General features: G+C 33.2%; 2 protein-coding genes across 7 annotated transcripts in view; one reads left to right on the top strand and one right to left on the bottom strand.

Moving 5' to 3' along the window:
- Positions 1-26,349, top strand: part of LOC105345801 (CD109 antigen) — a 147,828-nt gene that overhangs the window by 90,207 nt on the left and 31,272 nt on the right. For all 3 annotated transcript variants that reach the window (XM_066080335.1, XM_066080336.1, XM_066080334.1), the window contains exon 15: positions 11,389-11,412. In XM_066080335.1, coding sequence (XP_065936407.1) covers positions 11,389-11,412 — 24 coding nt within the window. The remainder of the gene's footprint in view (positions 1-11,388; positions 11,413-26,349) is intronic.
- Positions 1,917-26,030, bottom strand: LOC105345805 (FMRFamide receptor). Of its 4 annotated transcripts, none has more exons than XM_066080338.1 (2): positions 25,848-26,030; positions 1,917-3,321 (listed from the first exon to the last, which is right to left on the bottom strand). In XM_066080338.1, the coding sequence occupies exon 2, from the start codon at positions 3,315-3,317 to the stop codon at positions 2,196-2,198; it is 1,122 nt and encodes a 373-aa protein (XP_065936410.1). In that variant the 5' UTR covers positions 3,318-3,321; positions 25,848-26,030; the 3' UTR covers positions 1,917-2,195. The 4 variants fall into 4 exon arrangements, with proteins under 4 accessions (XP_065936410.1, XP_065936409.1, XP_011452419.3 ...); XM_066080337.1 differs by lacking the exon at positions 25,848-26,030 and adding an exon at positions 15,801-16,317; XM_011454117.4 differs by lacking the exon at positions 25,848-26,030 and adding an exon at positions 5,512-5,546.

The raw sequence follows: 26,349 nt of genomic DNA, 5'->3' as shown, positions 1-26,349 counted from the left end.
AACATATGATTAAAACCTTGAAATAGATAAATTCTATAGGCTAAATTAAATGGTTGTTTGCTTTTGCCTGGAATAGAAGTTATCTTTCTTTTTACGTACGTAGCTTTATACATGAAGAGAGAGAATAGACTTATTTTAGGTTTTGTTGAAGATTAAAACATTTTTGTAAAATAGTATTCATATAAGAAAGAAATTTTAAGACAACTGAAGGTAAATAATGTTGTGTCTGCCATGTTGCCATCTAAATTTTGTCATTTTCTGTGTAAAAAGATTAAGACGGCAATCACATGGAGAGTTTCATCCAATGACATGTCATCATTCCAGTCTGAGGCAAATCAATTCTTATCTTTAGTGTGACGTCAGGCTGTGCACTCTCTGCACTTAATGTAGGTTACAAGATTTCAATCTAGGCTGTCATAGATGAGAAAATACCAATTAGTGGATGTAAATTTATGATTCATTATTGTCTTTGATAAGTACATTAGGAAGGACATTCTGTCATCCTATGTTACCCCAGGAGACACAGCACTGATGAGATACATGTATATGGGGAGAAACTGATGCGAAAAGTCTTCAACAGAAAACGTTATCATTCAGCATCTTGTATTGCAATCACTTTGTGACATCAGCCATTACAGTTTCAGTTAACAACTAATGTATCAGAAAAAAAGGATTCGTCTTTAGTATAAAAAGTTGTATTTTAATCACTGCAAAATTTCTAAAAAATAATTGGTCATTAAAAGAAATCTTGCTACTCTTATCCAAAGTACAGTTCTTAAACTTCCAAGGGAGGCAATTTGTATATCATTTGGACAACTATAGATTTTTAAAGAAATGATCCTTTGAAGGGGGTTGTAATTAGAAAGCATATTTAAAGGACCTTAAACTTGACAGACATTGTTATAAAAGGTCTTAATTATTTACAGTTATATAATTAAAGTCCCTCTGAGATAGAGTACCAGGTAATTATAGTAGAAGATAAGAAAGCTTAACCCATACGAAATATTCTCTCATGTTAGGGTGACATTAAAATAATCAAATGAAATTAACTCTGCCGGTGGTAAATGGAAGTGTGTTTCTTTTCACAGACATAATTTAAAAAAAAAATTGTAGCAGAGTCAATGTTACATCATATAGGTATGTTTATATGTAGTTTGTGAACGTGAAAGTATCAAGTACATGTATTATAAAATGATGTCAGAGTATGAAAGTGTTTCACTGACTTAATTAATAGTTTCATTAAATTATTTCTTCATTAAATTATTTCTGCATTAACCTAGATACTGGTTTTTTAATACCTTAGATCATCAAACTCTGCAGTCATACAGTACTGTGTCAGATCAGGTACCGTTTAGTGGTACAGTGGAACCTCTCTGACCCCATCACCAATTGGACAATGATGCTCCCTTATCTGAAATACCCCTTTCTTTTGACACTAATCTCCTAACAACCTTTGGCTTCTACCAAGTAGATAATTTGACACTAAAGGTGTCAGACTAGCTAAACATGGACTGAATAACTTGTCATTTGCTATCACTGAACAAGTTTTTATCGTTTATAATGACTAACTGATTGATGCATCTCTCCTATCAGCATGGCTAGTATATTCCTATCGATGTCTCTTGGTTATAAAAATCTGTTAACATGTTTTAAATTCAATTTCATAAAAATGGAATTTTGAGTAAAAATGACAAATTGTCAACCTTTTGTATCTGGTTAATTGTAAATGTCTTTTGACACACTTAAAATCAAATATCAAATTGGCTTATTGCTAGAAAAAAATTCATGCTGCCAGATAAAAAAGATACAGATTGAGTCCATTCTCGTTTTACATCAACACTTGAAATGTTTTATATGATGCATCACCATTAAAAAAAATGCTGCCCTACCAAAGCAAATCAAATCACAAAATGAGAATCTTTTTTTCAGGATTTAATATAAAGGCAATCTGTTAAATTTGATTTAGTCGTAAATTGCTGTGTAAGGTAGAAGAATGGATGGTATATACATGCAATAATCGGGGAAAAGACAACATTTCAGTTATTGCAGTTGAGTCGTGAGAGACTTCCCAAGTATTTCATTGATTCTTCAGTTTTCAGTATTATCTTCTTAAGAACAAGAAATGTTCAAGAAAATGAGCTCTGAAGAGTTCCAAAATAAATTGTGTTTCGTGTTTAGTTTAATTAATCACTTTCTCACGATCCATCATTGATGTTCTGGAGGGGGACCTTGCTCAGATCAGCCCTGGTGTTGAGGCGGTAGGAATCCCTTCTCTGGTTCCACCAGTAACAGCACACTATGTGGCGCAAGGTTTTACGGAAATAAGAACTAATTATACAATATAAAATGAAATTCACAGAGAAGTTGACGGATTGCATGAAGTTCATGATGGCCTCAATAGAGCGGTAATTCTCCGAGTGGATCATACTGGCGATGTGGAGGACAATTTCAGAGGGCGCCACTAGGATGAGGAACATGACCACGATAACGATGAGGGTGGTGGTTAGGGTGAAATTGGTGTCCTGGGATGAGGAGCGGTCAAAGTGGAACTTCTTACGATACTGATAAGACTGATGGATTTTGCGACAGATGCAGATGTTGAAACCGACCAGTAGAATAAGAGGAATAAAGTTTCCAAGTATGGCCCATACCACTCTATAAGTGGTATCTGCAATTGTGTCATTTCCAAGTGGTACAATATCCATTGTATATACTTTGGTGCTGTTATTGACCACATTCTCAACCACTTGATTTCTCCAAAGCACTGGGACATTAAATAATACAGATAACACGTACACAATCACAATGATCAACTTTGTCCTTTTCAAGGTCATTAACAAGTTCTGATTCAGTGGATGACATATAGCAAAGTACCTCTCTGTTGCCATAGTAACAGTTAGCCAGGTGCTTGTCAGAATAAACACATTGATAATAGCGGGTGAGTACATTCCATAGTATATGATGAATCCTGTATCCGTGTCAAAGTCACTGGGCAGGAAGGTGGTGGGGAGCGCAAACAAACAAAACATAAAATCAGACAGGGCTAAGGCAATAAGGCACAGGTTGGCAGCTTGCTCCACTGTCCGCAGAGAGCGACGAAGTTTACGTCGAGTCAAAATAGTCAGATTCAGAATATTTCCCACAATTCCAAACATGCATACTGTGGGTAGTCCGTATTTGTTGATGATGGTGACTACATCCCACTCAGAGTTGGGCTGCGATAGGGTGGTACTTTCCTCAGTACTCGGAGTGCTGCTATTTATTTGGATGGTTGCCATGGTGTTGTTTACAGGGTTGTCATCTTGTAAGTGTTTCATTCTTCTGGAATACAAAAAACAACAATAACATGAAATTGTTTTTGATTTAAAAAAAAATATTTTGCTACTGTATACAGGGAAATAATCACCTCTATTTCATTTTTGCCCTTTTCACCCTCGTTTCAAGCAAGCAAATTTAAGACTAGGTGAATTCCAATATCTCAAATTATTTCTCCTTAACAATTTTGTATGAGTGAAATCAAGATGAGGCAAATAAAGAAGGGCTAAAATAGTGCCAAGCAAAAATAACCCTGTATACAGTATACAGCTATATTTGTTCTGTACCTACAATCAGTGTTAATAACCAAACAAGTATAATATGTTATAAATGGACTGTTGCACACAGACTAGATCCACTCCGACATGCTCTGTGGTGCATTGTCTACTACAACACCACAGATCTGCTAAACTGGTTTAATATCAAGTTGTGTAAGGGTATATATAATACATTGATTTACTATCCATTAACTGGACCCTAGCATTTACTAATTTATTAAAGATGAATTATGATCTAGATGTTAGCATTCTGATTGATTATGCTTGCTTAATGGGTTTTTGTATCATCCATTGTCATAAGAGGGCTCTAAAACATAATAATATTCATCTTAGGAGAAACATTATCTATTGTTCCATCAAGTTAAAAGGACACCGAGGACTCTGCTGAGGTCCCTGAGGGAAGCATCTGTTTGGCGGCTCTATCAGTGTCTCCAAACACAGCCACCGCCAACAGCCCGTGTGATCCTCGCCCGCGTGAACCTCGTAGGCTAAAGACTTTATCTTACTTTGGTTATGACACTGCTGATCCCCATCTCCTGTGTCAGAGAATCTTGATGTACTGTATTGGGTTCTAGGAGCCTAAGTTTCTCAGAGCTGACCATGACTTAAGATCTATCTCAATAATATGAACAAGCTTGTTTTTCCTAAGATCACTCCTTATCCATTTTACAAAATGTATTTTTATAACTTAAAAATGTCACAAGTCTTCACCTTATTTTAGGACAAAGAAATAGTTGTCTTTAGCAATAAGTAAATATATATGTAGATGGTGTAGCTTATATTTTGTCATGCTGTCGTCATACTAATTGCATTGAATGAGAAAAGAAATGACTAATTTTGATTTTTCAACCTTTTCATTTAAAATCCCATTTCTCTAAGACTGTTAAAATAGTTCAGGTCACATTTATAGAAGTATCACAAAACTGCTACATTTATTTTGTTCTATAGAACACACTCTAAAAGAAATCATTGGATCTGATGATAAATACATAGTATTATACTTGTAAATCTATGTACTAGATATTTACATGTATGGAAGGGTTATGAATTAAGGTATTTTATTCACAAGACTTGTTCCTCGATCTAAACAAGTGAATGATATATTATATAAAGGAGAGGAGTTAAAGGTCGAGATAACATTTACAAATTTATATCTCTGAAAATAGGAATTCCTACCAAATTGATTTACATTTAATTTTGTGGTAAAAAGAAGAGAAATTTTTATTAGCAACATATGTTGACTTTTAATAGAATCTTATGATAAGTTTTGTACATAGAAAATATTTTTTCATCAGATGTTGCATATATATCCATGCATATTAAATAAATTCATAAAAAAATGTATATTTAAGTTTCCTAAAAGAAAAAAATAATTAATACAAGTTTATTGAGATTTTTATAAACTTCCCTTACAGCTCATTCTTTTATTGCCAGTAGCTAGGGTGACCCATGCAGTCAAGCAGGATTGTTGGTACAATCTTATAAATGAAGACATTTTGCCCATAAACTACAAATTGCCTGCACCAGAGTAACTGCTTACACCTTTAATGGTATTTCAACATGTATGAGATGATGTCTGTAAGCTCGCTATAATTGAATTTTATCTAATAAGTAATTATTGTGAAATTTATTAAAAGCCTACTCTCATTTCCCAACAAACCAGCCTGATATAGCAAAAATGAGAGACAGGTGGCCATGGTGAACATACTTTGATGGATCCAAGTCAGCGGAAGTTAATGGCGTTAATGGCATCAAATATCTATACATGTACTTTTTGTCAAAAAACTACAAAATGCCTGCACTAAAGTTGCAACTGCTTACACCTTTGGTATTTCATGTGTGAGATGATGTCCTTTAACTATAATTAAATTGTAACTGATAAGTAATTATTAAGAATTTAATTAAGAAGTTAACCTACTTTCATTTTCGATAAACCACCCCGAAATAGCAAAAATGAGAGTTTAACACCTAACTTAGGTGGTGGACACGCTTTGGCGGATCCAAGTAAGGGGTAGTTTGCATCAGTGTACATCTACTTGCAATAAAATCATATTAAATAATTATGTGAAGATTGAATATAGTATATATACCAGGGATGTATCTGGGGCAGTGTATAAAATCATAGTAAAAATATTTAAAATGATTTTAAAAATCTGGTTCAGCATACAGAGATAATTAATGTGCTGCAAATAACATAATGATTACTCTCTTTTTTTTGGGGGGGGGCTTGACTTATATAGTGACTTTTATAAAAGTCAAGGTCCCCCCCCCCCCCCCCCCCCCCCGGAAAAAAGGGGGGGGGGAAAGTTTCAAAGTTATTCACCAATTCAGACCTAATTGCAAGACTTAATTTAAAATTAAGTCTGACAAACTTAAAATATAAAATGTTTAATCATTTTAAAAGCATTCCATTTGATTTTAAATACTTTTTAAGGTGGAATAACACACCTGAAAAAATTCACTCAAATTAACAGGACATTATTTGATAATAAAAGATAAAATGATAAATAAACTATACATATGTCAAATAAGCGAAAAATTTGCAGTTTTGGGATAAAAAAATGAATATCTAAAATAATTATTTCAGTAAGTAACAACAAAAGCCCCTGCGGGATTCGAACTGGGGATATACAGATTACAAGACCGACACATTATCCACTCGGCTATGGAGTAATTAAGTTACATGTTACAGTCGATAAAATCCTTTTAATAAAACGAAATGTCGTTTCGATCAGCGGTCAGCCATTTTGTGATGATGTGTTATTCCACCTTAATAATACATATGTTGCTGTTAACATTTAAAAGTTTTGTAAAGAAAGCTATTTAGAGAAAACACATAATAAATATACACCGATACCTACATACCCAATGGCATTCACAGAGATTTGAAGGTTTAGGTCACCAATATTGCATGTACCAGTAAATGCAGAAACATAAAGTATCAATTAGAGGCAGTTTTATCATTAGGGAAGAGCTTCACCAGTGATAGCCATTGCTACTTAGTCAAAACTAATTCACTTTTTAGCCCAATGAAAACTCTTTGTAAAACCTTAATAATAAATTGTTCGTGCCCAAGCTGAAGGTTTTATCTCAAACTTTGCTAATAAAGAACTGCTATGCACGTGAAGTGCTGTTTTCAATGGTAATAAGTCTGAAGTTGTTTATATACTAGCTGGTAAATTTCTGCAATTAACTAATGAATGCAGGAAAACTAACTGCTCACATATAGAAACTTACCTAGGCATCATGATAAATCAAACTTAAAAAAGTGTATAGCCGTAACAAAACCGTGTTCACAATGGAAAATTCCATTATATCATTTAAAAAATACGTTAGAGCAATGATTTATTTTTATACCCCATGCAACAAAGTGGCAAGGGATATGATGTATTTGACTCGTCCATCCGTCAGTCAGTCTGTCTGTAAGTCTTGTGTTTTTGCAAGTACAACTCCCAGCTAGCTGAGACTTAAACAGCTGCATGGAATTTCATATTTAGGACACAATGCGGTATGTTTAACTTTTTGATATTTCTCACATTTCTTTAATTGATCAGCATAGATGATTTCATCATACGAATCCTACATTGATCAGCATAGATGATTTCATCGTATGAATCCTACATTGATCAGCATAGATGATTTCATCGTATGAATCCTAGTTGTGTTTCATTGCCAATACTTTATTTCTTTAACTATTGACAATTATCAGTGAACCATAAGGTGTCTTGTGTACAACATGACACTGTCTTGATGTATGATTTATTCAACAAACAGGTAGATATATGACCCTAGATACACCCTGAATGTGTATCATAAAATTAAATGATGTCTTGGACTAATTATCAATTAGTTCCATTATTGTAATTACTAACTTCTATTTGGAGATCATAAATATTTAGATGGTCAGATAGAAACTTTTGCTTATCAGAGAAAACAAGGAGATGGAAGAATACCGCTGGGAGATCATATTGTACGAGTCTCGACTTAACTTGCTGCTCTTTTTATGACTGGACAGATGATTTAAAAATTTATTTATTGATTATTATTATTATAACTATTTATTGATTTCCGATTCCTTACATAAACAAAAAAAATTCTAAAAATAAAGCATAATGTAACCATGTATAATCATGAAGAACTTAAATTTGTTGGCATGATATTGAACAAGAAGTGTAAACTGCACAACTCAGTTTATACTTTGATAGATTATGTAGCTTGAGATGTTATTTGATTCCTATAATATTAGATTACAATATTGCAGGATTAATAACTCCCCTTGACTCCTAATTATTTTTATCGATCATTAACAAATATTTAAACCTGTGTTTGACTGTACGTAGCTTCTATAATGAACTTTTGTTAGTTGAGTAGTCTTCAATATTGTTTGTCTCATACATGTGGTTGCTCATAAAACAAACACAGAATTTTAAATGAAAATACGATATCAATATTAAACGCAGATATGAGCAAAATCTATTCTTAAAAAAAAAGAATGAACAAGGTCATTTAGTGAAACCTTTAATTCACAATAAGCATACCTCGGAGCATTATTTTGGCAGAGATTTTCACTTAGTAAGATATTTGCTGTTAGCATATGTGTGAGTAAATTTATCAATGTACATGCTGCCTTTTCAAAGAATTAGAAACATTGATCGTGAAATGCCAAGTCATGGCTCAAATTGTAGGAGAGAAGTGTTGATTTATTATTACCGGTTTATGAATGGAAAGAAGGATGTTTCACCACACACTTTATTCATGAATAGTCTTGTATATTTTAGATACCATGTCTCTGAAATGAAATATATTTTGAAGCTTTTTATTTTTTATGGATCTTGATAAATTTCATAAAAAGCAAAATAGAAAAAAATATTAGTTTATTATTTTTTTAATTTATGTAAAAACACTTATTATAAAAAGCTTTAATAAATTAATTACAAGTGTAGTGTAATTATAAAATGTATATCATTGAAACATTTCAAGTAGAGTTAGGGAAATAAACGTTATAAATAAATCTTTTTGGCATTATCTGTGTGATAAGGATTTGTATAATCCATTCTCCTTGGGACCTTTTTCATCCTTTAAAAATTTTTCATTTACAGCTTTACCTTAAATAAAAGTAAAACTTGTTTATTATACAAACACTGATACATGTGCTGCAAAAAAATAAAAGTACAAAGATTTGTGAGGTCCCCTGTGAAATTCTAACAATTTATTGTAAAATTTTATGGCTTAATTAATCAACCTCTGATAAAATGAATTTACAGATATAACGAACAGATTGTGAGGCCCATATTATAAAGCTGAATATCGAAAAATGATATTTACATTCATAACACCATATATGTATTATTTCTTTTTAATCCCAGAAGCTACCAATATTTCAATGACTTCATTTTCAATATAATATATTTTTCTAAACATCTAATCCCTTAATTTGCAACATTTAGAACATTTCAGTTTTCATTTTCATTCCATTTACTACATACCGTACTTCCACTAGCGTTATACCCAGCATACATGGGAAGGAAAACATGTATGAAGGCAATTTACAATATATACTTACTGTTTCAAATTTCTTTTAACTAAAAGAAATCCAATAATCCACAGGTCCCTTGCTATAATCATGCAGGTTTTACTGTAATAATGTTTGTTTGAACTTTTTTTTAGCAATCTTGTTACTGCAATAAGGGATTAATCATTATACATCCCCCGCAACCGAAGTTTGGGGGTATATAGGAATCACCTCGTTTTTATACAGTGGCACATGATACTAGTAACCATTTCCCCTGTTAATTAATTATCTTAGCACCCAGGTAAATCAGTAGGATGATTAATGAGATTTGATTAGAATCTGTATAAGTATAGTTAAATCCTTGGAGTTTGATCATTTGTCTGTACATGGGACATTGAGAATTGATGAAGGAAAGCGATAACCAGGGAAATGGCTGGTTCTGCAAACTCTTAGATGATCATGACTTTATCTTACTTCAGACGATCATTTTGTGGGTACTTATCTTTTTAACAAACAATTTCAGGCAGATTGATAGTGAATAAGAGTCAATCTAGCTGGTGTATTAAACAGTTATAGACCCAGCATATATATACACTTTTCATGCATGCCTCTAATTTTGTAAAGGTGCAAATCATTCTCTTATTAGACTTTGAAATTGATAAACGAAAAGGTGCATCGCATACTTTCATGAGTGCATTTTATAATTAATCTCATTTGTTTTATAAACTTATGGGTGTTCCTTGATTTCTGTTATCAGTGTTGTTGAGATGCTGAGCAACGTGGTACATTGAACTGCTGACTGAGTTCAACAAATCTCAGACCATTCCTTGCTCGACATAGCCAGGAAGTGGGTTATCTCTAGATCTCTCGGTTCCAGGTCTGCAGACTGTTATAAGGAAGGGTGGGGTTCCTGTCACAGGTTCTGCTGATTTCTTGTAATCATCATCTCTTTCCAAAATTTTGAATTCCAAGTGCAATGTGATTAAGAAACATGAAGAAATTGGACAATTTTTTGATTATATAGTCCTGTATAGGAAATAAGGTTAATTTGATGCTCTTTGATTAATAGAGCTTTATTATGAGACAGTTGCTGCAGAATTAAAAGAGAATGCAGAAAGTGGGTTTTCTCTTTTTTGACACAAACTAAATCATTCACATCTAGATTTATCTCTTTATATTGAGTGCCATTATACAGGACTCTGAATTGACAAATATAGAAAAAAATCACATCTGATTAATTTTGTCATTAGCAATCTTAATGTCTCTTACATCATAGGTAGTCATTTTGCTGTACAATAAAAGTTGGTTCACCAACAGTGTGGAAATTAAAAGTTGTTTGCTGATCCTGCCCAAGGGGGACGTTAACCTTTGTTTATACAGATGGGGCCTGATATTGAAATAATGATGTAGGGAATCATTGAAAATCTTGGAAATAAAGAATTTTATCCCAGAATTCAAAACATAAAACAAGAAATGTTTCCCTGCCGCTGTTGGCAATTTGGAGCACATGGTTGAATCTGGGATGATGCAGTGGTTTATTTAACTTCCTGCCATTTTCCTGTTGTCAAAACAAAACCAAAGTCCAAGAAAAACTGGTCAAATTTACATATGTAGTGCCAAGACTTGAAGGAATTCTAATATGCATGGTAGATAGATATCACACCTTTGGGTAATCAGGTGAAGGTGATTTGGTGTGTAATGAGGATGGCTTGTTGGACGACTTGATGGTCCTTTGGGTCCAACTGTGGCTTGTAATTGTGTTATCAAGAAATGAGTATTGACCACTTTAATGTCCAACTGTGGATGAGTGTATGCAAGTGCTGACAGTACATTTGTACAACTGCATGAAAGAAAAGAAATAAATGAATGGCTCCCATGGACTGAGTACATTTTGTTTTTCTTCAAACAGAGAAGATGTCAAAACACTAGCAAGCATAATATCTTTGAATCCAGCAAATACAATAAAGAAGCTGTTTCTGTTATGTATATAAGTATGGTAAACATTCGCTGAATGTTAATATCTCACAATGAATAATTTCTATTACTGTCATTGCTTTAGAAGGAAATTTCAAGAATGTTCATTGAGGAAAGAGAGAGACAATGATCTCTTTTTTATTTGCTTGATACATGTATTCCAGAAAAATAACTATTAAATTGAGGCTAAAATATTCTTCTTTTGATATTGAATGAAATCATGTTCCAGAAACCATATGAAGGGAGGGGTCATTTAAATGCTGAATGGTTGTTAATGTGTTTATATAACAATTTTTCTTTTATTTTCAGAACCAGATGTCCTCCAAAAGTCTGGTAAGCTTTACACTGCGTAGGGGTAAGTGATTAATGTCATTCTAAATATTAAGGCAGCTGGAAGGTCAACAAACTACCCAGCAGATCAGCTGTGTTCAACTTTTAAATATACTATTTTTTGGCCATAATCTAATATTAGAAAAGAAAAAAAATCCAAATACTTTAGCTTCAGAATTGGAACATTTTCCCATATATTTATACATATAAAACTCTTTGTCTAAGGGAGACAAATATATAGCCAAAAAATGGCAGTTAACATCCAGCTTTCTTAATTAAAAGTTGTAAGTGTATGACATCTAAGGCAGAGTTGGTGGAATCTTGCAGAGAAATTCTCCATCTGTTATTTCACTGCAGGACAATATTCTCTGTGACATTGTAGTCAATATCTATCATATTCTGAAGAAGTTTGTAAAAATGAGGATGACACAGCACCTTTGATGAACTCAAAATACTTAAAATTGAAAAATATAAGACATTAGTTAAACCGTGGCATCATTAAGTAAATCAGCCAACCATGTTCATTTGAGGGTCTACCTTAATAACAGCCTGGAAAGGTCATCTTATGGTTTTAGAGTGTGCAAGAAGGTGACAATTCAAGCCATCTCTCTAAAAGCTTGAAATTAAATTTGTTGATCCCTGGGTAGTTAGTGATGGGTCTGTCCGGTAGCGCTTCTTTCAAATGATGTTGTTAAGGTGTGTACAGCTGTTCTGTAGATGATTAATTGTAATTCTGTACAAACCCCGACAATTATACTTAAGGTCACTGTAATTTTTGTCTCTCTGGTTCATTATTTTATTTATACTTTAATGTGAATTCCAGTATGTAAAATTAAACAACATATAATTAAGGTATCTTTAACACTTTAGTTGGTAAAATTACATGCATACCATATTGTTAAAAATTGATAGCACTTTTCTTTCAAAATCATCACAGTTATACTGTCAAACATAAGAAGTGGACAATTTAAATTTTCATAAAAGTCCATCAGTTTGAATTCCTTTGAATCAAAGAGGCCATTATCAGGATAAATTCCTCCTCTCTGAATGAATCAAATAGCACTTGATGATGATATACACACTGTTTGAATTCATCCATTATTCCTTATAAGCATATAAGCTGTGTTTAAAACACTTGTGGATTCAGAGATTGGTACAGACTTCTCACCACTTGTAACAAATTGATGGGGGTCTGAGGCACTACAAGGCCGGTAAATCCACCCTTTCTCAGCAGGAAGGTTGGACGTAGAAATACAGGATTAAGACAACTGCTATTAGACTGCTACCGACTTCCCCTACTCCCAAAGCCCTGAGGGGTAAGGGAATTTGTTCAAGTATGATAATAATAACCAAGCTTAATGAACACCACCCATTTTGGTTCTTCTTCATATAGAATGTTTTGAAGGATATCAAAATTATTGTAAGATGATGTCTTGATTTCTACTATAAACTTGATATAAAGCTGCCTTCTTATCAAGTTGAGCTTAATTAATATGATTAATTCATTCATTCAAATGAATTTTCTAGTCTTATTTTTATAAGGTGAATTTTAAACAGTACTCCATTAATTTTCAGCTAGTTTTTTTCACATAAGAAAAGGTGGGTGGTGGGTGGGGGTCCATTTTAACATTTTTAACAAATTGCATAATATGAGGCTTGGTATCTAAGTAATGGGTAGAAGATTTTTGTTATTTTTGGGTTGGGTAGAAGATTTTTTGGGGTTAATCAGCAATGACCAAAGCCTCTATGATAGAAATGATGATATGATACAAACTTGCAATAAAATGAGACCTCATCTTGTGTATAATATCTCCTGGATGGGCAATGTAAAACAGAGAGAGTGTCAGAGATCACCGATTATGGAAGCTGGAACATTCAATAAAACCTCTTGAACAGCCTAATTTCATTCTTACCGAAGGCAACAGGACAATTACTACCGTGATAACATTATTAAACAGAAGTAATGCCTCAGCAGCAGAACTCCAACGAGTCTGAGAGTTTTATGCTACGTACTGTATGGATCGGAGCAGGTTTAATATTCCCAGACTAACACTTAGTACATTGGAGATTTGAGACAATTTCTTGGAGGCCTTGTACAAACTTCACAAAATTAATTACTTTTTGTTTGTTATTTGTCCTTAATTCCTCGTCTTCTGCTGGTCGTTGTTTATTGTAGGAATCGGCAAGTTTTATTGATTTTGAAAATTAAGATACTTGTAGAAAAAATAATTTAGAAATTAAACTTGTATGTCGATTACATTAACTTAATAATGAATTTTGGAAAAAAGTTTCTTTTCCTTAGGGGAGTTTTCTGATAAAGGGACTTAAATGGAATGGAATTAAAATTAAAATTTGAAACGCAGACATTGAATTCGGAAAGTCAACAAAACATTATTTAAAGTTGGTTTTTTTTGTAGCATTATACAGCTATTAAGAAAACTATCATGATGTATAATAACAAGTTTGAAAAGGATCAGTTTTCAGAATTTGCTTCTGTATATACATGCTAAGGACCTTTGGAGATGGACAAATTTTGCAAAGTATTACCATACAAATTCAATTCATTCTCTTCTTTCTATGAAAAGCTTGAGATAATTTTAGAAAATTCCAACAAATTTCATGGTGATTTGAACCATCAATCTGTATTGAATTTGATTTTGTTATTTGGGATGGGTCAGACTCTACAGTTTTAATGCATACATCAGACGAATTGTCTAGATAATAATTTTGTTTTGTTAGGGTTTGTAGTTTTCTGTATTTTATGAATGACTGGTTATGGTATGGAATTTGTGATGGAAATTTTAATACATAATATAAGCAGATTACCATTGCAGTTTGTTTTATACAAATCAATTATGTAAGATTATGATTCATTAATGATCATTTGATATGCGAGGTAGGTGGGGGGGGGGGGGATATCATTTTAAAAATAAAAAGAATATGAAAATTGATTGAGGAAAAAGTTATGATACTTATTTATTAATGAAGTGGTTATATCTGTTCAAGAGTGGTGACATATTGTTGCATTCATCATTTAAGCTTGACATTGTATGTCATATGTCACACAAGAGGGTTGAGCAGAAGTAAATACAAAATTCAAATAAACATGAAAATATTTTTAAAATTTTTGAATAAATTCAGCCCTTTTACAGAGCGATTTATTCTTATTAATGCATCTTGAGCTGAACTCATTTCATGTATTATCTTAAACTGCAATGCTTTAATTTTCCTAATTTTATCGAATAAATGTAATCAATTGTGTCATTTTGATTCATTCTTCATTTACAAGATTGGAACACACATACCTGGGCATTTATTTGTCATTGAAATCTCTTTCAGGTGAAAAATAAACACAATATGGTTGCATTTATAATTGGAGAAATTTTATTGAAAATACAAATTTTTTATCAATATGGACAGTTGAATTCGTTATCTGTCAAGTTCAGGATATCTCGTATTAATTATGTCCCCTTTCAATTTCATTCAAAATAAAAGTTTTACTCAGATATGTCCTCTTTGTTAAAAATGAACAGTGGTACATAACTCAGAACTTATATTAAAGAATATATGTTTAAGTCCTACTATTCATGGATTTGAATTTGACTTTCAATTAAGAATGTCAATCAATCTTACAAAATATTGGCAAATGTTGGCGAGAAAAAGTAGATGCAGGGACTCAAATTGACCGGGTATGTTTTGGAGTCGTAGTTTGTCAATAGTTTGGGATTCAGAAAACTGTTGCAGGGTCTGAACTAAAGGAAAAAACCAATTAATGAATGAAAGAATTGAACAGTCTTCCCAACTTGATTCCTCTTTTATTCAGGGTTGCTATTATTGACCAGTCATAAGATCAGATAGGATTAGCCCAAATCAGAAAAAAGGCATCAGAGAAAATATGTAGACTTGATTAAGTGGGAAGGTCCAGGATTGGGGAGATAACTCTGAGTTTGTCAGATTCTGGGCTCTGGAGTAAAATGGATGATAAGTATGGAGGAAAGCAGACCATCTTATTACAAAATGTCATTAAGGGGCACACATTTCTTAAAGCAAGTAGCAGGATCCTGATAAAAGCCCAAAGAACTGTCGTCTGTCATATTCGGGTTATTATTAATTTCACTCTTAACAAAGGGGGGTCTGTCAGTGCCTATTGAGCTTTTAATTAGAATATGGCCACTATGTCTAATATAGCAGAGAAAGAGACATACAAACTTCCAATTCAATAACTGTATTTAATGGTACATGTATTCAAAAACAGAAAGGGGGAGCAAAATTTACATTTAGAAAATATATTTTTAGGAAATAATGTTGAGGGGGAAAAACATCCTATTTTTAAAGATTCGTAGTTACTCTAGATGTTAGAAAGAAATAAAATATAATAACAATATCCTTACCTTCAAAAGAGGAGACTTGACATGGTGATTAGATTATTTATCCAGTAACATCTGCGGTTAAATGAGCCAGATACTAACAAGGATATATGTTGTACCTCCGGAGTACACTGGTAATTATTTTTTAATAAGGTGCTACCACACTGTGCTGCTACCATTCCTAGGCACCCTGTCACATAATGAATCCACAGTATCTAGTGCTAATCAACACACCACCGCAATTTTATATACAGGCTCCTCCACTGCAAATACACAAATATGATTCCTTATAATTCCTCATGTCCACTGTTTTCTGAGCTTGCAGTGGAATGTTTTAAGGTTTAATGGTAAAGCTGTGTCCTGCCTGAGGATTTAACAGAGCACAAAGAAGGCTCCAATAGTCCCAGCTCAGAGCCTTATACTCAACAAGTTACAACAGATTTCAAATTGTTCTCCCCAATATTAAAGATGTATCTGAATCAACAAGGGCTGTTTAGGTCTCCACTGAGGATGCTACTGGTGGATGCTACTGTTTATATAAAGACACTCTGTACTCTGTTAGGAGTAACTCAGTACTGATGAACTCAACTGTATCCTCAATCAGTGTAGCATATTAAATCTGATATATCTAGTCATGATATATTTACATATTTTACATGCTCTTGACTTTTAACAAGCTTGGTTTATGTTTTTTTGCAAGGTAAAACATTCATCAGAGGTATATCAGTACATGGTGAGGCTAACTTTCTTATTTTTTTTACATTTTCTATCAAAAGGCCATCACCAAAATTTCCTGTTTAGACAGCTGCGGGGATTCTCTGTTTATCAAAGGTTTAATTATCCTTTTTCAAACTTAATAACCCCTAAGATGAACACCATTAGTTTAGGTTATATTGATCTCTGCATGGAAAATATAATTCCATCTTTAATATCATGAATTGATTAAGCTGGATTCAGTAGTCTTATCTACAGTAGATCAAAGGTCAAGGTTAGAGGTCAAAGTAATTATCAAGGTCATAGCGCTAATTGATAGAGTGAATATAGGAAAGTCGAGATTAATGCCTGTTCCAGAAATACCAAAAAGCATACCGGTATTTTTTAAATTTTTTATATTGGCAGATGAAGAAATAATTATCTGGTCATTAAGCAGGAAAGATATACATAATATATTGATCGTGCGCCAAGTTCATTGTTGTGTAGACACTGAGTGTTGTATTTTGGAAGGTCATGTTGAACTGTTAGTAAGCTCAATTAAAGCAAAAGAATTCAGGCTTTTGACATACTGTGCATTGTTTTTGCAGCTGACCAGCTTCCCTGAGTAATTGGGCTTTGTGTTCTATGGGAAAGCATCTGAAGATTCTATAAACATGATGTGTTTTGTTTTGTGAAGGCTTCTGAGATTTCATTTAAAGTGTTTCAAGTTTCTATGAAATTATCAACATCTAAAAATAAAAAAGTATTGACATGATTCAATTCAATGTAACAGAAATCTCTAAAAGATTGACTTTGTATAGTGTTAGCAGTAAATAGGAGGTGAAATTATTTAGGGAACATGCACAGCATACCAGGAGTTGAAGTTTGATCTGAATGAAGTTAATTTTATGGAATGGATGTCAAGATCCCTGTTTTCCAATTTAAATAAATGTGGATTTTTTTGTGAGCCTAGTTTTACAATATGATATTAAGTGACGTTTAACACACAAATTGTCCGTGCAGGTTTGAATGTTTTTAGGCAATTAAGATGGGTGTTAAATTTTATACCATATCTTAGGCCAAGATTGATGAGTATAGGCAGTGTTTCTGGTTCCCCAACCAAGCCTAAATTACAAGCCACATGTTTTTATCTTTATATTTTTTCCTGGCTTTTATCATTTGAGTATCACTTTTACAAATCCGGATCACATAAGGAATCACAGATGTGGTCTGCAATATAAAATATGTCCTTGAGAGATTTAATGAGGGACAGCCTGACAAGCCAAGTAATCTTGTAAATTATTAAACATTGAGATGATTTCCCCAGCTGATCATCACTTAATAATACATACAGTCTTAAAGTTGGAATAGGTAACACATTACAGTGTTACAAACATATAACGAAGTGCCAGGGACAGACAATTTGTCTTGGTTACAAGCGTAATATCATTCAACTTTACAACATGTAATAAAGTCACAGGGAATGAAAATCATTTCCCTGTAAGCACCAATTCATTATAAGCGTGTTTGCTATAGTGATGTTTTACTGTATATATTCATTTAACCAGTAGGAAATTAAAATTTCAAGATGTGCACTGTTCAAATGAGAGGGAAAATGAGAGGGAGAAAGAAGCAAAGATTCTAAGGTTAATATATACATGTTAAAATTACTACTGATAAATTCTATAAAACAGATGGAGTATAGCTCGGTGACCATGTGTTGTAAAGTGACGGGAGGCTGACAGATATTATTGATGAATCACAGGGAAGATACCATTGGCAAGATGAAAACGTGTCAAGATAATAATGTCTGACATTGAAAATTCTCTTCAAATAAAACTTTGTTACCATGAACTGTCAACACTATGATGCAGTTTTGCAGTTCAGGTGGAATATGGTTGGACAGACAGATGCAAGTCCACCGACACCACATCACAGAAAGTGATTAATTGACAGCAAAGTTATGAAACAGACATTTCAATGTATCTGAAAATGAGAATGTCCACATTAACTCCTCACAGTTCGTACATTGTGTTCTGTCTTCAATCACGACCTGCTGTATCTTTTACCCATACGTGGGTGTGTACAACCAATCAATGAAATCTAACATTCAGCATTTTTGGAAACAGTTGTCTGTCCTACACAATATCATCATCATAACTGTTATATTGTCACTTTGAACTAAAATGGTAAAATGTAGCAGTTATCAACCATTAGTACAATGGTGTCCTGGGTAATAAAGTTTTTGAGTCTGCAGGGGTCTGTAGAAATTTGCCGCCCGTCTGGGTTTGAATGGTTATTACAGGGGTATAACTCTTTAGTACTCAACATGTACTACAGGGGAAATATTTTTATAGCACAGTTAATACGAATATTAAGCAATGAACAAGTTTTTAGTTTCATTGAATTCCAGGCTTATCATCAGTGCATGAAGTCAATTTTATACCCCCTATAGTCTTAAAATGTATTATAGATTTATAAGGTATGACGTAAATTACAATAGCAGAGAATTGAAACTATAAGTCCCCAGGCAATAATCAACAGTCCTTGGTGATTTAACATAAGACTTTATGGGATTTACTGTATAGTGAATGAAAATTGGTAGGACTAGATATTTTAAAAGACAAAAGTATTATTATGTAAAATCAAAATGTGTTCATAAAACACAAATTTAAGCTTTAAAAATAATTATTCATCATTTTATATGTTGTTGTGTTACCTCAATTCACACATCTGGATCTTACTAATGCATATTTACACCCCTTAGATAGGAAGATATTGCTAAATAGATTTTGGGAGAAAAGGGTCAGAACATGAAGGCAAATTATCTGGTTATATGATATTTTCCACGGTTAACAGAAGTGGCTTGCGGCTTGATTTCATCCCTGGCTCTTTTATCAGGTATGGTATCCAAGTTTTACACTTAATTTTCCTGAATGTAAAAAAAAATTAGCATGTAACAGTGGTCATGTGTCCCTTGTATGACCATAGAAAAAGAACAGAAGTATGCTGTATAAATACTGTCCAATACATTTCATCAGCCAAAATAAAAAAAATCCCCTAAACTTAATGTTTAAATTTGTTTAAAGGTACATGAATTTCCATCTGAAAAAGATGGATCTAGCGATCAAGTCCCAAAGAGTTTAGTAGAAAAGTACTAGGAGATTTGTTTGTACCCCCCCCCCCCCCCCCCCACCTGCTATCCCTAGCTGACATCCCAAGCACACGAACCCCAGTCAGATAGTGTCACAAATAGTATTGCAATAGTTTAGTGCCTTTCCGTGAATCCTTTACAAGCACTGTGTTAATTAGACATTAAGTGACTTTTAAGCCGAATGGAGCTTTTGTTGCTTTATCTTGTACTATATTAATGAGAATAATGGTTTCCTATTGTTTTAAAGTTCTTAATTGCTTTGAGACATTTTGTATGTTATTGTTCATTTTGTAACCCGAGTACAGACATTAAGATTACTATAGCAGGAGACCTTCTAAATGAGGAAGTGATTGCAAAGACCGTAAACAAAAATTTCACCTTATCTCACCTTATCGACTGCCATCTAATTGTTTCTATTTCTACAGCAGATCAGTTTATGTGATGCACAAAAAGGCATTGTAAACAATTTAAGAAACAATAAATGTATTTAATAGTTAATTGTCAGAGACCAAGACAGATTGTTTGCATTATGTCAATTACTGTTACCTGTGATTAAGTATTCAAAGAACTTAATTCAAAACTATAATGCCCAAATTGGTGATAGAATGGGTCACAGTCTTAGCTTTTGAAAAATTTACACTTTCTCCAAGAGCATGCTGATAACGTTTACAGTGCTATTAAATCAGGAAGCGGGTTTATTGCTGTTTCTCAGAACAATACAGACTCTTGCTGCATTTACAGAATTATTGTCGGCTGAACCCACAACAGTACCACCATTACCTTTGTTAAGAGCTTGATGCAAGGAACAGCGGTAGTTATAATGATACTTTGCATATGGACTTGACATATTTCACCACTTTGTTTTTAATGTTGTTTCTTCCCAAGAATGAAACCATTTCACAATGCTTTGTAACAGTTGCTCAGAGCCATGTATACAAAGTTTGAGTAAATCAGACCAAAACATAGAGGATTCTAGAGAGCAACATCACAGCTGAAGACATTTTCTGCTTCCATTCATCTAAGGGTTCATGTCTTTTTGACATATCAATTGATTTCTCTATGATGTATAAAAGCTACACATGTGGAACCTAATAGCATTAACCTTCGTACAGATGCATGGACGGTAATGAGTACTCTTTGTCCCATCTTAAACCTTCTTTGGAGCCATCTGTCCCAATAAAAGCTAAAAAATATAGCAAGTTGGCAAGAAGTGAAGCGTGGTTCCATTACATTGAAGGTTAGTACATTCATTTCCTATAAAGATCTGGGGTTTTATGTGTCTTCCACGGAAGTCCTCAATAACTCCAACTATTGGATGGAGACCCTTTAACAAGTTGTTGCAGATCTCTACAATAAGGACTGAACCCTCCGGAGGGGGACAGTGGCACATTTACATAACAGTTTTATTTGTTACCTCAGATAATGACGTCTGCTGAAGGAAGCTACAAGAGAATTAATGGTCTGATCAATTTAACTAGTGAACTGACAACATGTCACATCAATGCTCACAATGGCAATTAATTCATAATATAAGCTTTGGTTTTGGTACATGTATGAATTAACAATCGAATGAACATGTATGCATAACAGACTATTTTTATTCAGTTTATAACTGTTAAAAAAAAGAAGAGTGTGATGTCAAGATCATCAGCCTTATACATTTTGTTTAATAAATCGATGAATGCATTTGTTGGACTGGGTGCTTTAATTGATAAGTTTGTTTCTCTACAAAATAACACAACTTTAGTGTCCTTAAAAATGTTGGCACTATTATCGGTTGAATGGTCATATCCATTGATAAAGGATTTTGAAAATCCTTCACCACCAATTGGTGACACCTTGAAGTACTCTTAAAAGGACAGGAAACAACAAATTATCATCTCTGTTCCATATTTCTCAAGTGTTCTATTAAAGATGTGGTTAATGTATTATATTACGTAGATACAGTAATATCTTTTCTGTTCTTTTTGCCCTCTGAACTGGAAAAAACGTGTCACTAAAAGTGTGACTAAAAAATACATCTACTATTATCCAAAGTAAAAAACCCTGAGATATAAAAAAAAATTTAAAAAGAGTGTTATCAATAAAAGATGTCACCTGATGAAGCCCACAAAAAATTGTTATTGTAATCTGAAGAAGTACAACAATATGAAATGCCCTAGGTGTAATGAATGGTAGAGCAATAACCTCACAAGGCAGAACAGGTCACTAGTGATTTAAATTTTACATGTAAAGTTTATCATATGTCACTGAATTTGAAAAAAATCTTATGTAAACTCGAGCTCATTGATTTGAGGTAAAGCAATAAGCTTGAAATCCCAAAAAAATCAAGAATTGTCATATGCTGAAGAGTGACAACCCTAAAAAAAACTGTCAAAATTATCAAGGTCAGTTGTAGTAGAGCTTTAACATTAAAAATACCAAGGTCATCTGAAGTAAGGCATAAACAGTGAAAATATCAAGGTCATCTGAAGTAAGGCATAAACAGTGAAAATATCAAGGTCATCTGAAGTAAGGCATAAACAGTGAAAATATCAAGGTCATCTGAAGTAAGGCATAAACAGTGAAAATATCAAGGTCATCTGAAGTAAAGCTTTAACAGTGAAAATATCAAGGTCATCTGAAGTAAGGCATAAACAGTGAAAATATCAAGGTCGTCAGAAGTAAGGCATAAACAGTGAAAATATCAAGGTCATCTGAAGTAAAGCTTTAACAGTGAAAATATCAAGGTCGTCTGAAGTAAAGCTTTAACAGTGAAAATATCAAGGTCATCTGAAGTAAAGCTTTAACAGTGAAAATATCAAGGTCGTCTGAAGTAAAGCTTTAACAGTGAAAATATCAAGGTCGTCTGAAGTAAGGCATAAACAGTGAAAATATCAAGGTCATCTGAAGTAAAGCTTAAACAGAGAAAATATTAAAGTCGTAAGAAGGAAAGCTTCAGCAGTAAAAATTTCGAGGTCATCTGAAGTAAAGCTTAAACAGTGAAAATATCAAGGTCATCCGAGGTAGATTTCTGTATAATGATTCAGATCATCTGAAGTAAAATAGTAATGAGTATTTACCTTAAAAAGAATTCAACAACTGACCATCCAACAGAAAATCTGCCAAAGTATTGGCAATTTCCAGGCCATTTGACAGGCACCTAAAAAACTCATCCCTGTTAGCCCTCCAAACCCTCAGTGGCTGGTCAGTTTTGAAAATCTGACAGAGCCGTATGAAGATTTATTAGTGACCGACTTAGCTCCTCATCATATGATTCTTGTTATGATGTCTCCATCAGCTGTATATTAATGTGACTGATGTAAATTTGAATTCATTCATACTTTTATCATAAATCACTTATACCAAGGAAATTGAATGTTGTTTAACATCCACTTAAGAATTTTTAACTTTTGTCAGAAAAATACTGCTGTTGTCAAAAGTAAATGATGCAACTCTGTGTGTTGATACCTTCCTTACCAAGAGTTCTTCTGTTTGAATGGTCTCTCAATAAATACCTGCTACTATTGCCAATCGGAATCTAAGCTTTGTCCCCATCAGAGGTTTATAAAAGCACACTAAGCGTGCACTTTTACCACCAAGTTCTATTTTTACTACTGAATCTTGTTAACTCACAAAACACAGTAGTTGTGTTTTTATAATCTCAATCAATGGAACAATTTCCTTGGCCAAAGGACGTACGCCATGTGTGATTTAATGCTGTAATATCTCCTTGAACTTAGAGGAAGTTGAAAAGTTGTTCACAAGGTGTGTTTGTTCAAAAAGCATTATAAGGTCTTCTGTTAATAAGATTTACACAAATCTGTGTTTTGTGTGAGTCTGGGTAAATGTTTTTGATTGTATTAACGAGACCCAGTCAGAAGAAAGAGAAGACTCCGGGCTGGCCAGTGTTCTCCTGACAGGGGATAAATCTGGCCTTGTTCTTCCCGACACAACATCCATCAAGGGATTGGATTTTGCGATCACTGGGAGTCGGTGGTGTAAGAGCTCCTTGCCGTCCACGACTAAAGACAGACACTAGATCTACTTCTTTGTTTTATGGAGCACCTATCACCCAGGAATTGTCTAGGTCATTGACTCAGCAAACAAAAAAAGACAGATGACCAGGAATTGAACTCATCTTTTTCATTTCTTAAAATGCAGCAGCAGGTTGCATTATATTATTAAAAGTCGATACAGTTTATACTTCAGGAGGGGGAGGGGGTGTACGTAACAGACAAAATCCATTGATTTAAAAAGTAAATGTACGTGCCAAATTCAATCTTTTTCACAATTTAAGTTCCACTAGAGTATAATTGTTAAATGTCTTTATAGTTTTAATTAGGCTGTATTAAAGAACTATTATGTGCTTTTCATGGTGAAGTCATTTTTCATTAACAATATGCCCTATAACAGTTAGTGTAAGGAAGTAGATAAATTGAACATCTTGGCATTGAAAGTCTTCTGTTGTCAAATAATTCCTGGCAATTTCCTGTTTATGTAAATTTATCCTGTCCAGGTTTTGCTGTAGTAGGTAAACATAACTTAACGGTAATGAAAATCATCTGAAGAAACGCCAATCCAACAATACTACAGTCTTTGATTATGATGATTAGTGTGCGTGTACTCTCTTTATGGTGAAATATAAATTGAAATTAACTGAGAATTTTCAGTTTTTAACTGTGAAATATCACCCAGATGCTAGTTATCAGAATTTTTATGTTGCAGCAGATGAGCATGCACTCTTGAGACCCCTGGAGCTAATCCCTCTGCATTTTAAGGATGAAGTTAATTATTAAAACTTCTTGAAGAATCATAGCAATTTGAATTAAATTAAGTTTTGAATTACTCTGTACTTTTTCTTCATAATTTTTCTAATTTACAGCTCAGATTTTGTCACTGAATAACTGTGAAAATATTTGATTTTAACTGATTTTTATAAATAGATAAAATATAAATATTATTTGCTTCATTTAGTCTAGTATGAATGAATAGTTGTAATATAAAGATTTTTTGTGTCATTTCTGTGAATTATTTGAATTATTACCCTGTGCAAAATGATTTGTCAAACTGATGTTTGAAAAAATGATGACCACAGTTGGATCAAAATTTTACCCACCTATATACATGTACTCCTATGGCTGAAATCAGTTGAAAGCAAACAAAGTTCACCATGATCTAATAGAGATATACCAAAACAAAATTCAAACTGTAACATAATATATACAGCTTCAAAAAAAACTGTAGTTTCTATGAATCACTATAAAATACAACAGTTCTTGTTAAACATTTGAACATGATGAGGATAGTTTCCCTATGATTTTTGCTGATCAAAACACTCCAGAGTTTAGGTTTTTGTAGTGATAATTTTTAGAAAATCTTATATGATGCCTTGAGGTGGTAGTTTTTATGATTACTGCACAGTGATAAGTTATGATATATTTTTGAGTATTGTATACTGATAGAGGTGATGATACATTTAACAATTTAAAAGATTTTGATATTTTAGATTATAGTTTTTATTCCTGTTGTGGCATATTATAATTTTTTTAATGGCAGTTGTATTCCAAGCATTTTTCAATTTCTGTAATGATGTTTTACTTAACAAGTTTTTGCAATCCCTGTAATCATTGGCAAATATAGCTGAAATCTTACAGTGCCGATCCAGATTCACAGAATATTTGTTTGATAAAATGAAAATTCAAAGTAAGGATTTCTGAACAAAACTTTGAATTCCAGAATAAGAACAAAATTTTTCTCAAAGTTTTGGTTATGATTTTTGGAGGCGTGTCAGAGTGACAGCTGTCTAGAATTACAAAATATAAAAGATGTCACAATAGCTGCAGGTCTGTAGCTCCCAGTTTGAAAAACTTGGATTGACGACCTATTCAAGTTTTTCAGACTGGGAGCTACAGACCTTTAACTAAGATTTCACCATTATAAAATACTTTTATATATAGATAAAATCCATTTATAAAGAGGTGTTGTAAAGATCTGTGCATCTAAATGATAGGCTGAGTGTGAAAAGGAAATTTGATGATTACTGGCTTCAAGCAGTCTGTAATCTAGTAAGTACCTTTATATTGAGTACCTCTGGCACATAAGTCATATTGATATAAATATATAGAGTAGTTAATCCCATAATTCAGTATTTCAATCAAATGTTTGAAACTCATCAGATACCAGAGTTACTATCAGCATCCTAAAGATAAGTAGTGAGAAGTCAGGTATTGATCATAGCTTACCTTGTTACCTTGGTTCATTTCTCCAGGTGTTACACCCTAACAGCCTGTCTTAAGTGACCAATTTGTAACACAGACAGCTAATCATAATCCACACTTCACTGGGGGGTTACTCCAGGTCACCGGACTTGAAACCTGCTCTCTCTATTATCAGTGTTCAAACTGAATTACAGTATTTATAAGGTGTAGCTGTATCTCATCGAGCCAATCTCAGTCGCAGACAATTCAGGAACTGGACAGAGCTACAATCTATGGATTATTCAGCTTGTCAGAGATATCTTAAGAGAGAGAGAGATATATATATATATATATATATATATATATATATATATATATATATATATATATATATATATATATATATATATATATATATATATATATATATATATACACACAGTACCTGCAACGTTATTTTTTACAATCCTATCGTATCGTATCGTGTATCAATCCTATCCTTTCGTGCGTGTATACTGTTCTATCGTGCGATAATTCTATCCTATCG

Source organism: Magallana gigas, chromosome 3 (genome assembly GCF_963853765.1).
Source record: "Magallana gigas chromosome 3, xbMagGiga1.1, whole genome shotgun sequence".
In the NCBI taxonomy this organism is placed as follows: Eukaryota; Metazoa; Mollusca; class Bivalvia; order Ostreida; family Ostreidae; genus Magallana; species Magallana gigas.
Note: the sequence above shows the minus strand (reverse complement) of the source record. Positions and strands in the feature narration are given on the sequence as shown.